We start from the raw sequence: 14,165 nt of genomic DNA on the forward strand, positions 1-14,165 counted from the left end.
TGTAGAGTACGTGTATGGAGTAGGAGTGTAGAGTACGTGTGTGGAGTACGAGTGTGGAGTAGGAGTGTAGAGTACGTGTGTGGAGTAGGAGTGTAGAGTACGTGTGTGGAGTAGGAGTGTAGAGTACAGTGTAGAGTATGAGTGTAGAGTATGTGTGTGGAGTAGGAGTGTAGAGTACGGTGTGGAGTACGAGTGTGGAGTACGAGTGTGGTGTACGTGTGTGGTGTACGAGTGTAGAGTACGTGTGTGGTGTACGAGTGTAGAGTACGAGTGTGGTGTACGAGTGTAGAGGACGTGTGTGGTGTACGAGTGTAGAGTACGTGTGTGGAGTAGGAGTGTAGAGTACGGTGTGGAGTACGAGTGTGGTGTACGAGTGTAGAGTACGAGTGTGGTGTACGAGTGTAGAGTGCGAGTGTGGTGTACGTGTGTGGTGTACGAGTGTGGAGTACGAGTGTGGTGTACGAGTGTAGAGTACGAGTGTGGTGTACGAGTGTAGAGAGCGAGTGTGGTGTACGTGTGTGGTGTACGAGTGTAGAGTACGTGTGTGGTGTACGAGTGTAGAGGACGAGTGTGGTGTACGAGTGTAGAGGACACGTGTGGTGTACGAGTGTAGAGTACGAGTGTGGTGTACGAGTGTAGAGGACGAGTGTAGAGGACGTGTGTGGTGTACGAGTGTAGAGTACGTGTATGGAGTAGGAGTGTGGAGTACGAGTGTGGAGTACGTGTGTGGAGTAGGAGTGTAGAGTACGTGTGTGGAGTACGAGTGTAGAGTACGGTGTGGAGTAGGAGTGTAGAGTACGAGTGTGGTGTACGAGTGTGGAGTAGGAGTGTAGAGTACGGTGTGGAGTACGAGTGTGGAGTACGAGTGTGGAGTACGTGTGTGGAGTAGGAGTGTGGAGTAGGAGTGTGGAGTAGGAGTGTGGAGTAGGAGTGTGGAGTACGAGTGTGGAGTACGAGTGTGGAGTACGAGTGTGGAGTACGAGTGTAGAGTACGGTGTGGAGTAGGAGTGTGGAGTACGAGTGTAGAGTACGAGTGTGGAGTAGGAGTGTGGAGTAGGAGTGTGGAGTAGGAGTGTGGAGTAGGAGTGTGGAGTACGTGTGTGGAGTAGGAGTGTAGAGTACGGTGTGGAGTAGGAGTGTGGAGTAGGAGTGTAGAGTACGGTGTGGAGTAGGAGTGTGGAGTAGGAGTGTGGAGTAGGAGTGTGGAGTAGGAGTGTGGAGTATGAGTGTGGAGTACGTGTGTGGAGTAGGAGTGTGGAGTACGTGTGTGGAGTACGAGTGTGGAGTACGGTGTGGTGTACGAGTGTGGAGTAGGAGTGTAGAGTACGGTGTGGAGTACGAGTGTGGAGTACGAGTGTGGACTACGTGTGTAGAGTACGAGTGTGGAGTAGGAGTGTAGAGTACGGTGTGGAGTAGGAGTGTGGAGTACGTGTGTGGAGTACGTGTGTGGAGTAGGAGTGTGGAGTACGAGTGTAGAGTACGGTGTGGAGTAGGAGTGTGGAGTACGAGTGTAGAGTACGAGTGTGGAGTACGAGTGTGGAGTAGGAGTGTAGAGTACGGTGTGGAGTAGGAGTGTGGAGTAGGAGTGTGGAGTACGAGTGTGGAGTACGTGTGTGGAGTAGGAGTGTAGAGTACGGTGTGGAGTAGGAGTGTGGAGTAGGAGTGTGGAGTAGGAGTGTGGAGTACGAGTGTGGAGTACGTGTGTGGAGTAGGAGTGTAGAGTACGGTGTGGAGTAGGAGTGTGGAGTAGGAGTGTAGAGTACGGTGTGGAGTAGGAGTGTGGAGTACGAGTGTAGAGTACGGTGTAGAGTACGTGTGTGGAGTACGAGTGTGGAGTACGTGTGTGGAGTAGGAGTGTAGAGTACGTGTGTGGAGTACGAGTGTGGAGTAGGAGTGTAGAGTACGTGTGTGGAGTAGGAGTGTGGAGTACGTGTGTGGAGTAGGAGTGTAGAGTACGTGTGTGGAGTAGGAGTGTAGAGTACGTGTGTGGAGTAGGAGTGTAGAGTACAGTGTAGAGTATGAGTGTAGAGTACGTGTGTGGAGTAGGAGTGTAGAGTACGTGTGTGGAGTATGAGTGTAGAGTACGTGTGTGGAGTAGGAGTGTAGAGTACATGTGTGGAGTAGGAGTGTAGAGTACGAGTGTGGTGTACGAGTGTGGAGTAGGAGTGTAGAGTACGTGTTTGGAGTAGGAGTGTAGAGTACGTGTGTGGAGTAGGAGTGTAGAGTACGTGTGTGGAGTATGAGTGTAGAGTACGAGTGTAGAGTACAGTGTGGAGTACGAGTGTAGAGTACGTGTGTGGAGTAGGAGTATAGAGTACGTGTGTGGAGTACGAGTGTAGAGTACAGTGTAGAGTACGAGTGTAGAGTACGTGTGTGGAGTACGAGTGTAGAGTACAGTGTAGAGTACGAGTGTAGAGTACGTGTGTGGAGTACGAGTGTAGAGTACAGTGTAGAGTACGAGTGTAGAGTACAGTGTAGAGTACGAGTGTAGAGTACAGTGTGGTGTACGAGTGTAGAGTAGGAGTGTAGAGTACGGTGTGGAGTACGTGTGTGGTGTACGAGTGTAGAGTACGTGTGTGGTGTACGAGTGTGGAGTAGGAGTGTGGAGTAGGAGTGTGGAGTACGTGTGTGGTGTACGAGTGTGGAGTACGTGTGTGGAGTACGTGTGTAGAGTACGTGTGTGGAGTATGAGTGTAGAGTACAGTGTAGAGTACGAGTGTAGAGTACGTGTGTGGAGTATGAGTGTAGAGTACAGTGTAGAGTACGGTGTGGAGTAGGAGTGTAGAGTACGGTGTGGAGTAGGAGTGTAGAGTACGGTGTGGAGTAGGAGTGTAGAGTATGAGTGTAGAGTACAGTGTAGAGTACGAGTGTAGAGTACGTGTGTGGAGTATGAGTGTAGAGTACAGTGTAGAGTACGTGTGTGGAGTACGAGTGTAGAGTACGTGTGTGGAGTACGAGTGTAGAGTACAGTGTAGAGTACGAGTGTAGAGTACGTGTGTGGAGTATGAGTGTAGAGTACAGTGTAGAGTACGAGTGTAGAGTACAGTGTGGAGTAGGAGTGTAGAGTACGGTGTGGAGTAGGAGTGTAGAGTACAGTGTAGAGTATGAGTGTAGAGTACGTGTGTGGAGTAGGAGTGTAGAGTACGTGTGTGGAGTAGGAGTGTAGAGTACGAGTGTGGAGTACGAGTGTGGAGTAGGAGTGTAGAGTACGAGTGTGGAGTACGAGTGTAGAGTACAGTGTGGAGTAGGAGTGTAGAGTACGTGTGTGGAGTATGAGTGTAGAGTACAGTGTGGAGTAGGAGTGTAGAGTACGTGTGTGGAGTATGAGTGTAGAGTACGGTGTGGAGTAGGAGTGTAGAGTACGTGTGTGGAGTAGGAGTGTAGAGTACGTGTGTGGAGTAGGAGTGTAGAGTACGTGTGTGGAGTAGGAGTGTAGAGTACAGTGTGTGGAGTAGGAGTGTAGAGTACGTGTGTGGAGTAGGAGTGTAGAGTACAGTGTGTGGAGTAGGAGTGTAGAGTACGTGTGTGGAGTAGGAGTGTAGAGTACAGTGTGTGGAGTAGGAGTGTAGAGTACAGTGTGGAGTAGGAGTGTAGAGTACGTGTGTGGAGTATGAGTGTAGAGTACGGTGTGGAGTAGGAGTGTAGAGTACGGTGTGGAGTAGGAGTGTAGAGTACAGTGTGGAGTATGAGTGTAGAGTACGGTGTGGAGTAGGAGTGTAGAGTACAGTGTAGAGTACGAGTGTAGAGTACGTGTGTGGAGTAGGAGTGTAGAGTACGTGTGTGGAGTACGAGTGTAGAGTACAGTGTAGAGTACGAGTGTAGAGTACGTGTGTGGAGTACGAGTGTAGAGTACGTGTGTGGAGTATGAGTGTAGAGTACAGTGTAGAGTACGAGTGTAGAGTACGTGTGTGGAGTATGAGTGTAGAGTACAGTGTAGAGTACGAGTGTAGAGTACGTGTGTGGAGTAGGAGTGTAGAGTACGTGTGTGGAGTACGAGTGTAGAGTACAGTGTGGAGTATGAGTGTAGAGTACAGTGTGGAGTAGGAGTGTAGAGTACAGTGTGGAGTAGGAGTGTAGAGTACGTGTGTGGAGTATGAGTGTAGAGTACAGTGTGGAGTAGGAGTGTAGAGTACAGTGTAGAGTAGGAGTGTAGAGTACGTGTGTGGAGTAGGAGTGTAGAGTACAGTGTGGAGTATGAGTGTAGAGTACAGTGTGGAGTATGAGTGTAGAGTACGGTGTGGAGTAGGAGTGTAGAGTACGGTGTGGAGTAGGAGTGTAGAGTACGTGTGTGGAGTATGAGTGTAGAGTACGGTGTGGAGTATGAGTGTAGAGTACGGTGTGGAGTAGGAGTGTAGAGTACAGTGTGGAGTACGAGTGTAGAGTACAGTGTGGAGTAGGAGTGTGGAGTACGAGTGTAGAGTACAGTGTGGAGTATGAGTGTAGAGTACGGTGTGGAGTAGGAGTGTAGAGTACAGTGTGGAGTACGAGTGTAGAGTACAGTGTGGAGTAGGAGTGTAGAGTACGTGTGTGGTGTACGAGTGTAGAGTACGTGTGTGGAGTATGAGTGTAGAGTACAGTGTGGAGTAGGAGTGTAGAGTACAGTGTGGAGTAGGAGTGTAGAGTACAGTGTGGAGTAGGAGTGTAGAGTACGGTGTGGAGTAGGAGTGTAGAGTACGTGTGTGGAGTATGAGTGTAGAGTACAGTGTGGAGTATGAGTGTAGAGTACAGTGTGGAGTAGGAGTGTAGAGTACAGTGTGGAGTACGACTGTAGAGTACAGTGTGGAGTATGAGTGTAGAGTACAGTGTGGAGTAGGAGTGTAGAGTACGTGTGTGGAGTAGGAGTGTAGAGTACGTGTGTGGAGTATGAGTGTAGAGTACGTGTGTGGAGTAGGAGTGTAGAGTACGGTGTGGAGTAGGAGTGTAGAGTACGTGTGTGGAGTATGAGTGTAGAGTACGGTGTGGAGTAGGAGTGTAGAGTACAGTGTGGAGTAGGAGTGTAGAGTACGTGTGTGGAGTAGGAGTGTAGAGTACAGTGTGGAGTAGGAGTGTAGAGTACAGTGTGGAGTAGGAGTGTAGAGTACAGTGTGGAGTAGGAGTGTAGAGTACAGTGTGGAGTACGAGTGTAGAGTACGTGTGTGGAGTAGGAGTGTAGAGTACAGTGTAGAGTATGAGTGTAGAGTACGTGTGTGGAGTAGGAGTGTAGAGTACGTGTGTGGAGTAGGAGTGTAGAGTACAGTGTGGAGTACGAGTGTAGAGTACGTGTGTGGAGTAGGAGTGTAGAGTACAGTGTGGAGTACGAGTGTAGAGTACGTGTGTGGAGTAGGAGTGTAGAGTACAGTGTGGAGTACGAGTGTAGAGTACGTGTGTGGAGTAGGAGTGTAGAGTACGTGTGTGGAGTACGAGTGTAGAGTACGTGTGTGGAGTAGGAGTGTAGAGTACAGTGTAGAGTATGAGTGTAGAGTACGTGTGTGGAGTAGGAGTGTAGAGTACGGTGTGGAGTAGGAGTGTAGAGTACAGTGTGGAGTACGAGTGTAGAGTACAGTGTGGAGTACGAGTGTAGAGTACAGTGTGGAGTACGAGTGTGGAGTACGTGTGTGGAGTACGAGTGTAGAGTACGTGTGTGGAGTAGGAGTGTAGAGTACGTGTGTGGAGTAGGAGTGTAGAGTACGGTGTGGAGTACGCGTGCGGTGTACATGAGTGATGTACGTATAAGATCTGCAAAGTCCCAAAACTCATATTTTCCCCCAGAGGGAATAACAGCGTGCACTATCAGCACAGTCCCGCCCAAAGGCGGGTGTGAAACCTCTTTGTTTAGCCTTCTGAAAACGGACGAAAGCAGGAATCAGTGGTTACTGTTTATTTATAACGCTGTTCCTGAGCAGTACAACCCAAACTTGTGCACAGCGCAGTTTACGGAGGACAGCTTCCTGAACCTGGGCGAGTACAACGCAGGCTACACACGGCAGGCTACTCCTGAAATCTGGAGCGATTCCCACTCTGCTCAGACAATCTTGTGCCTCTGAATCAGAACCTGGAAGTGTGTTTGAATATTTTATGAAGTACCTGCTACTGACTTTAAATACGGAGTTTTGTGCTGTGGCTCAGTCGTAGACCTCTGCTAACGTGCTGACTAAAGTCTGCTAAGTTGCCTGTTTTATTTTTAAGTGTTTGTATGTTGGTGGTCCGACGGAGACGCTGATTGTAGCTGCTGTTGTGATTGTATGTTGAAACGGTTTAATATCACTCCAATCACAAGAATCCTAGCTTTCCAAATATATATTACATGAGTACCTATGTAAGCTAACGCTAAAGCTAAGGGGCGGTACTTTTCCGACACGCACAAAGCTTTTGGCCAATCACAACGCAACGGGTCAGCTGGCCAATCAGAGCACTCTGGGCTTTTCTGAAGGCGGGGCGTTTCAGGCAGCCTGGGAATACAGGTTCTGCAATAATGTACAGTATTTCACAAATAATCTTTTATTTTTTAACATTAAAAGATGTTAACCTATTTTATTACACCCAATAAACAGCATAATTAAGGCTTAAAAACTTTTAAAAATCATGATATGACCCCTTTAATTTCAGGCCAGTCAGCTGTCTGATGGAGTTACGCAACACCAGCGCGTGGGCGGAGTACCTCAGGGCAGACCGAGCAGGGAAGAGTGAGCGAGTGTGATTACAGACCACGAGTTACACACTTCTGCTCTGTTCCTGAGAAGCTGAAGTGAAGAACAAGTTCACATTGAAACCTTTTACTGGGTTTATAGATAATATATTATTCAACAACCTGCTCCATAATTTGCACACCTGTGTGTGTGTGTGTGTGTGTGTGTGTGTGTGTGAGTGTGAGTGAGTATATATATTTATCTTATATGTAACACTAGATTATTTCTCCACATGTAGAAGACCCTGGATGTTGGAGGATCCGGGAGTTTATATGAAATATAAGTTTACGGTTTATGAAAATGAAGGGGGGGGGGAGGGGGGAGGGGGGTGTCTATACTTTCCTCTGCGCAGGGCCTCTAAATTTGGCCCTAATTTGTGTTTAAAAACAGAAATGTTAGGTTTTGTGCTGTTGCTTTTTCACATTTTTGTTTAATGTTAAAATAAAAAGTGTGAGACTTACAGCATGTACAGTGTGTGTAATGTTAGCTGTGTGTGTGTGTGTGTGTGTGTGTGTGTGTGTGTGTGTGTGTGTGTGTGTGTGTGTCCTCTGCACTGCTGTCGTTATTGATCGTGTTTATTGATGCGTGATGTGACGTGTTTATCGATTTTAAATCTGCTGTGTCTGTTTCCTCTCAGCCTCATTTCTGTGCAGCTCCGCGTTTGTTGTTTATGTTTAAAACTTTGCTCCTATTTATTTATTTGTTTGTTTGTTTGTTTGTTTGTTTGTTTTTACAAAGCACAGCATTTCAGCTTCCAGTAGAGCTTCTAAATTGGATTTTTTATACAGCTGTAATTTCTCCTGTTGTTTTATTCCACTCCAGCTTTGTTTTGTTTATTTTTCCTTAAATTCATGCTGGTGTTTATATTCATTATATTATTATTTTTAAACGGTTTCTCCAGCCTGTAGCACGTTATTTTTGAACTCTTGCTTCAGTGATTTTTTTTTCATTAGTTAAACCTGTTTGTTGCAGCTTTTTATTTAGCACGATATTTTAGTTGGATTCGGATTTTTGTATTTTTTTTTATTGTTCTGATCCCCACTTTTTTCGATTCTATTTTGTTTTCTTTTCTAGCCCTTAAGGGTTTGCGATTGTGAGAGTGGATGATGAGTGTGCCGGTTCCTGCGGGTCTACAGGACCTGCTGAAGGGCTTCACGGTGCAGGTTCTGAAGCGGCAGCCGGAGAACCTTCTGGACTTCGCCGTGGTGTATTTCACTGAGCTGAGAGACCGGCGTGAGGAGAACCCGAGTGCAGGGACGGAGGGCAGATGTGGCCTGAGGAGAGGAGAAGAGTCTGATGGAGATGGCAGAGAACACATGATCACAAGTGATGAAGTGGAGGAGGAGGAGGAGGAAGAGGACTTTCCCGATGATTTCATGTTTAAACGTATGTAGTTCCTGGTGTGGTTCCTGTAAATCCACCTTTAACATGTCATGCTTTACAGGTTCTTCCTGCTTTAACGCACTTAAACCAGCTCCGTCACCCCACTGACTCCGGTGTTAATGAGTGAGGAGATAAACCAGTCTGAACAGGAACTCCGGGTGTAAAGGAGCAGTTTAGACAAAAACATTACAATGAAATAGACATCCACAAAATCCCTTTTACACCAAACGCACTCGATCAGCTAAGAGGAGCTGAACAACAACAATACACTTTGAATGATTTTAATGATTGAGCAGTAATGTGTGATATGAAACACAGTCAATGTATCTTTGTCTCTGGTGTAGCTCCGCCTACCAGCAAGCACAGCCGCAGAGTAGCAGGTGGGTGGATTTCATCATAAAGTGCTGTGTTACACTGATAACTGTCCCCAGGTGTGTGTGTGTGTGTGTGTGTGTGTGTGTGTGTGTGTGTGTGTGTGTGTGTTACACTCACTATATCACTGCATAGTATATAACTGTGTTACATTGTTTATGTTCCCCCAGCACCTGTTACATTTTTACTGCTTCCTGCAGTGTGTTACAGTGATAATGTTCCCCCAGGGCACGGGGTGTGTCTCGACCGGCTCCCCGGTTCAGCAGGAGGTGGATCAGTACGCGGTGTACAGGAGTCGGGGCAGTAGTAAGGACCGTGGCTCATTACACACCGGGACACGGATAACTCAGTTTCCGGCACCACGACTACGTACTCACCTTGTAAAACGTCACCAAAAATTTCAAACATAGAAATATTTCACTTTTACATGCCGTATAAATGTGTTCGCTTAATCACGTGTATTTCTGACATGACATGTCGAGCAGGATCGTAGGCGAGCTAGTGGGCTTAAAAAAAAACAGACAAAAAAAACATTAAACGCTCGAAAGTCATTAGACTCGAACAAACCGTGTTATGGAAGGTCGAATAAAGTTCGAACACGCTCTCGTTTGAGAGAAATCGTTTGAGAGCAAAACAACAACCACGGTAGCTCACGTTTGTAGCCTGGCTGAGAGTTCGTCCCCCGTTTCTCTCGAGCTGAGAGGTTTCAGGAAACATGACATCATTTCCTGTGAGGGCGCATAGTGCACATCGATGCATCGTGGGTTTTTTTTTTAGGGGGCCGACTTTCCGGCGCACTGGAAGGATTTTGCGATTGAGACAACCCTTAAAATGGCCGCCTCCTTGATCAGCACCCGGACTGAACTGGAGCTGGCTGAGACGCACCCCGTGTGTTACACTGCAGTGTGTGTTACAGTGATAATGTTCCCCTCCGGGATGTGTGTTAGACTGTTACTGGATCCTGCATTGTGTGTTACAGTGATAATGTTCCCCCGTATGTGTGTTACACTGATACAGTGCATGTTACAGTGATACCGGTTCCCTTAGAGTGTGTGTTGCCATGATCCCAGTTTCCATGTGTGTGTTACATTGATTATGGTCCCCACAGTGTGTGCTGAGTCCTACAACCCAGACGAGGATGACGATGATGACTCTGAGCCGAAGATCGTTCACCCCAAAACTGCTGAGCAGCGCTCCAGACTACAGGAAGCCTGCAAGGACATACTGCTGTTCAAAACTCTGGAAAAGGCAACACATTTTGTCTGTTAAAGAGACATGAACAATTCTTTCTGCTGCTACAGCTCCACACAACACTCTTTTATTTTCACAATCCTACGCCTCCTGTTTCACCAGCACTGCTGCCTTTTGGTTTAGTTTAGTTTTTTTTTATTTGTAACTGCAGCATGGGTTTCACATCATCCCCAGCTTCACTTCATCTGTCGGCCATCTTTGGCTGCAGAGGTGCGACGATCGCTCGTGGTATTAACCGGATCATCTGAGACCACATGTCTAGGGAATTCTTTTGCAGGAATATCCTACGGAGTAGAGCAGCATTAAGAAAGATATGGTGAACCTCTTTTGGACCCAATGGGTCTATCACAAGCCTCTTTTCTGTCTCGGTTTCAGGAGCAGTTCTCCCAGGTGTTGGACGCCATGTTTGAGGTGCTGGTGAAGCCGAACGAGCACATCATACACCAGGGAGACAATGGAGACAATTTCTACGTCATCGAGAGGTCTAGTGATGACTGATTTAAATATAAACACTGATTTGAAGTTCACTCGGATTTTCAGACTCGACTGCGTGCTGTATCTCTCTGTCTCAGAGGAATGTATGATATCGAGGTGCAGAAGGACGGTGTGAGTCGCTGTGTGGGGAAATACGATAATAAGGGCAGTTTCGGTGAGTTGGCGCTCATGTACAACACTCCACGTGCTGCAACCATCATCGCCGTCCAGCCGGGGGCGCTGTGGGCTCTGGTGATGTCAAAAACTAACTTTCACTAAAAATCTAGACATTTAAGTGAGCAAAAGTGTATTTTTGTTATCTGAATGAGTGAAGTGTAAATAAATAAATGATATGATTATAATGTGTGTGCAGGACAGGGAGACGTTTCACAGGTTGATTGTGAAAAATAACGCCAAGAAGAGGAAAACGTATGAGGCCTTCATCGAGTGTGTGCCTCTTCTGAAATCTCTGGAGGTTGGTGTGGGTTTTGGGTGTGTTCTCTCTCATGGGCTGTTTGTGAGTCATGGCATAATCACTGTATATTACGAATAATTACAATAAATATAATATAAAATAACAAATATATAAAAGACCAAAGCAGAAGGAGAACTCACAATACAAGATTAACACATTTCAGTTGTGCCACTGGAGAGAAATTTTGAAGACATGATGAAAGGATTATGATGTTTGTTTGTTTGTTTGTTTTTCTCCCCAGAAAGCATTTCACTCTTAATTCATTGATGAATAATGTTCCTTCGTGTGTACAGCATGTGTTTGTCCTGTTATTGTTACTGTAAAGTCATCTTAAACCTTACAAAAGAAAATCTCACTGGAAAAGCTGAGAGTATTATTGCGTCATGAAAAAAAGGAGCCAATCAGCATCCAGTATGCAAATGCAGCACATCAAACAGCAGTTTGTCAGGAAGGGGGTGGGGCATGTAGGGTTGAGGTGTTAACACATATTTGCATATTTATAATATGGAAATATGGATTTTCTTACGAGGGGAAGAACGTACTGTATGTGTTACTGTCTATTTTTGTTTGTTTGTTTGTTTGTTTGTTTGGCAGACGCTCCATGTAGGACGTTTTGAGTGACTTTAAAATCACACAGTAATCATGTTTCTTTCTTTATGTGAATACACAGATATCGGAGCGGATGAAGATGGTCGATGTTTTAGGAGCGAAAGCCTTCAAAGACGGAGAACAGATCATCAAACAGGTCAACGCGTGATTCGTCAGGTTTCAGTCTTTACTCCCGAGTGAACATGGAAGCGTTTTAACAGGAAGTGTGTATTCTTGCAACAGGGTGATGCGGCTGATTGTTTCTACATCGTGGAGTCTGGCGTAGTGAAGATCATGATCAAGAGAAAAGTAAATTGTGACACATGAATTAGTGAAAGAACACAATATCTCACAATATCACACTCTTTACCCGGAATTGTTCCCCATGCTAAAGGACGTCCGTTGTGTGTAATGCCTAGTTTGTCCAGTTTAGCAATTAGCTTTTATTTAAAATGTTATTTCTTTGTTGGTGAAGAGAAAACACTGAAATGTGCAACGCCAGAAGGTTCTGCAGGACCAGGGTCGAGAACCTGTGCCATAGTGGATAGTGTGAAATGTAAAACGGACTTTGGTACGTAGCTTAGTCTTTTTTTTTGTCCACAGGCTAAAGCAGGTCGTCTGAGGAGCGAGGATGAGGTCGAGGACGAGGAGGCGGAGGTGGAGGTGGAGGTCTCCCGCTGTGTTCGGGGTCAGTACTTTGGAGAACTGGCACTCGTCACTAACAAACCTCGAGCTGCGTCCGTTTACGCCGTGGGAGAAACTAAGTGTTTAGGTAAGACACACAGGCCGTTTTGGCTGCGTTCCAATACTGTGTTTCATCCTTGGATGTATTAAAGATCCGTCTGATTTCTTCATCGTTGTGAGTAAAAGTAGATACGAGTTCTTTAGACGACATCTCTGTAGGCTTCAGGACCACAGCTTACCCAGAAGGCATTGCTGTCTGACATCCTTTACACGCTGTAGGTTTTTTTCTCTCTGCCTCTCTTTCAGTGATCGACGTCCAGGCGTTCGAGCGTCTGCTGGGTCCCTGTAAGGAGATCATGAAGAGGAACATCGCTTTGTACCAGGAGCAGTTGGTGGCTCTGTTCGGCTCCGGCGAGGATCCGAAACACGGCGCAACTTCGTCTGCGTTCTGATGTTTATCCTCCGGCCTTCTCCACTCGCCCGTAGTTAAATCCGCACGGCCGCATTAAAGAGCCGTTCCTTTCCTCAATTTGACGTTCTTTGGAAAACTGCGAGACGAAGGGTCATGTCGAGTTCATGGTAGACCTTAGGAACACAAATTTCCCAGAAAGCATTGCAATTAGACAGCGTGACGAAGCTAATATACTGCACGTAGAGCTGTGAAAGTGGTTTATTACTCCAAGTGTAAACAAGCAATTAAATACCCAGTATTTCAGAACTATAACGGTGGACTGTCATTCATTTCTTGTATCCAAGATAACATCCTTAATATTAGACACAAATCCGTGTGTTTGCCGTACAATTACAGCTGAAGTAACTCCAAAGGTTCTTCTGAAGTACTCTGGAGTGTTGCGTAATGTGTGGATGAGTTCATCGAGTTCCTCAAGTTCCTCCACTTCCCTCAGAGAGACACCAGCAAAAAAAAGCAGCTGCCCACTTATTGCCCCCCCCAAATCTCTGTCAGTCCCTCCCACTTCCCCATCTGTGACCCTTCAGCATTGATGTCCTGGAGCTCTGCCAGGGTTTTGACCCGAGTACCTCTACACCCAGAGGCATGGCTCAACCAGCTGAGCCACAGAGTCTCACTGACACAACCACTTTTATCACTTTCACTTCCATCTTAACCATGTCAAAATAAAGCACAGATTTGAACCGGTGATCCCCGACACCAAACACCATCACACACTAACCACCGCACGATGGAGGAACTGTAACAGCACCTGTTTATCGGACTTTTGTCTTGAGCTTAGAGCCCAAAGCCACGTTTTGAGGAACAGCGATGTTCACTGCTTCTTTCCTCAATTCTGAGTTACAGGTGAAGATGCCAGACCGACACACTCCAACAAGTCCAAACCCCTAGCTGGTGTCATGAGTTTCTGGAAAGTTCTTCCTTGTTCACGTTGGTCCTTTCGGCTCATCAGTGGGGGTTTTTCTGGACAATTCCACAGTTTACAATATTGCAGTTTGTTAATTTGGTCTGGAGATGATTTGGGATTTGGTGGATGCTGGTTGAGATGTTTGGCTTCACCAGCTCTGTCTGGGTGTTTGAAGAAGCATGGTGGTGAAGATGAAGAGTAAAACATCCTGTAGACATTCTCTGGAATCAGGGTTCACCATCCCAAACCTCAAATGGTTCCACCAAAATCCTCAGCACTCATAGCACCCTAGAGCTGTACCTGGGTTTCAACCCACCAGACAAGAGTCAACCAACTGCGCCACAGAAGCTCACCTGCTCCATCGAGCTTTCATAATTTTTCACTTTCTTCATCTTAAAGTTCTCTAAAGAGCAGAAATGAACCCGTACTCACCGAAATCAGCAGCTACAGTACGAACAGCAGCGAACACAAACAGACGAGCATTAGAAGAGGAACTGGTTCTATTATTGTAGATCCTCCTCTATTGTTTTGGCAACTTCTGAATAACGTCAGTTTTTAGCTGCAAGATCTTCGTTACGTGAACAGCACACTCGGCGTAAATAGTTAACAGAAGCTATTTATCAAATGCAAACCTAAAGACGAAACTGAATTATTTTCTTGACGATTTATTCCTCTTATACCACAGCAATCGGCCCACGAGTACAATTTATATTTATTAAAGAATGCTTTTAAAGGTTTTTAACGATACTTTTTGTCTATTTATAGTTACATTTTATGTTGTGGAACGTCCAGGTTCCTCTGTCAGTAGCTAAATTAAAGCACATCTGTCGAGTCTGTGATTCTTAGGGTCAGTTAATTTTCCTGCCCTTATGCTGCCTTCAGGCGTTCTTCAGAAGT

The 14,165-nt window shown here is 46.1% G+C and overlaps 1 protein-coding gene across 1 annotated transcript; it reads left to right on the forward strand.

Annotated features, from left to right (window-relative positions):
* The first annotated feature begins 7,210 nt into the window (after nucleotides 1-7,210).
* Nucleotides 7,211-13,227, forward strand: prkar2ab (protein kinase, cAMP-dependent, regulatory, type II, alpha, B). The gene is made up of 10 exons (XM_053652719.1): nucleotides 7,211-8,051; nucleotides 8,393-8,428; nucleotides 9,529-9,668; nucleotides 10,047-10,153; nucleotides 10,244-10,397; nucleotides 10,519-10,620; nucleotides 11,291-11,365; nucleotides 11,452-11,517; nucleotides 11,812-11,980; nucleotides 12,199-13,227. The coding sequence occupies exons 1-10, from the start codon at nucleotides 7,769-7,771 to the stop codon at nucleotides 12,342-12,344; spliced, it is 1,278 nt and encodes a 425-aa protein (XP_053508694.1). The 5' UTR covers nucleotides 7,211-7,768; the 3' UTR covers nucleotides 12,345-13,227.
* Nucleotides 13,228-14,165: the final 938 nt, after the last annotated feature.

The sequence above is a fragment of the Ictalurus furcatus genome, chromosome 21, assembly GCF_023375685.1.
Source record: "Ictalurus furcatus strain D&B chromosome 21, Billie_1.0, whole genome shotgun sequence".
NCBI classification, from domain to species: Eukaryota; Metazoa; Chordata; class Actinopteri; order Siluriformes; family Ictaluridae; genus Ictalurus; species Ictalurus furcatus.

What these genes read in the sequence shown, in the direction of transcription:
- prkar2ab (XM_053652719.1), top strand. Translation starts at nt 7,769, where the DNA reads ATGATGAGTGTGCCGGTTCCTGCGGGTCTACAGGACCTGCTGAAGGGC. An exon ending in GAGAACAGATCATCAAACAG is followed by an intron (nt 11,366 to 11,451) that starts GTCAACGCGTGA and finishes TTCTTGCAACAG; the next exon opens with GGTGATGCGGCTGATTGTTT. An exon ending in GGGAGAAACTAAGTGTTTAG is followed by an intron (nt 11,981 to 12,198) that starts GTAAGACACACA and finishes CCTCTCTTTCAG; the next exon opens with TGATCGACGTCCAGGCGTTC.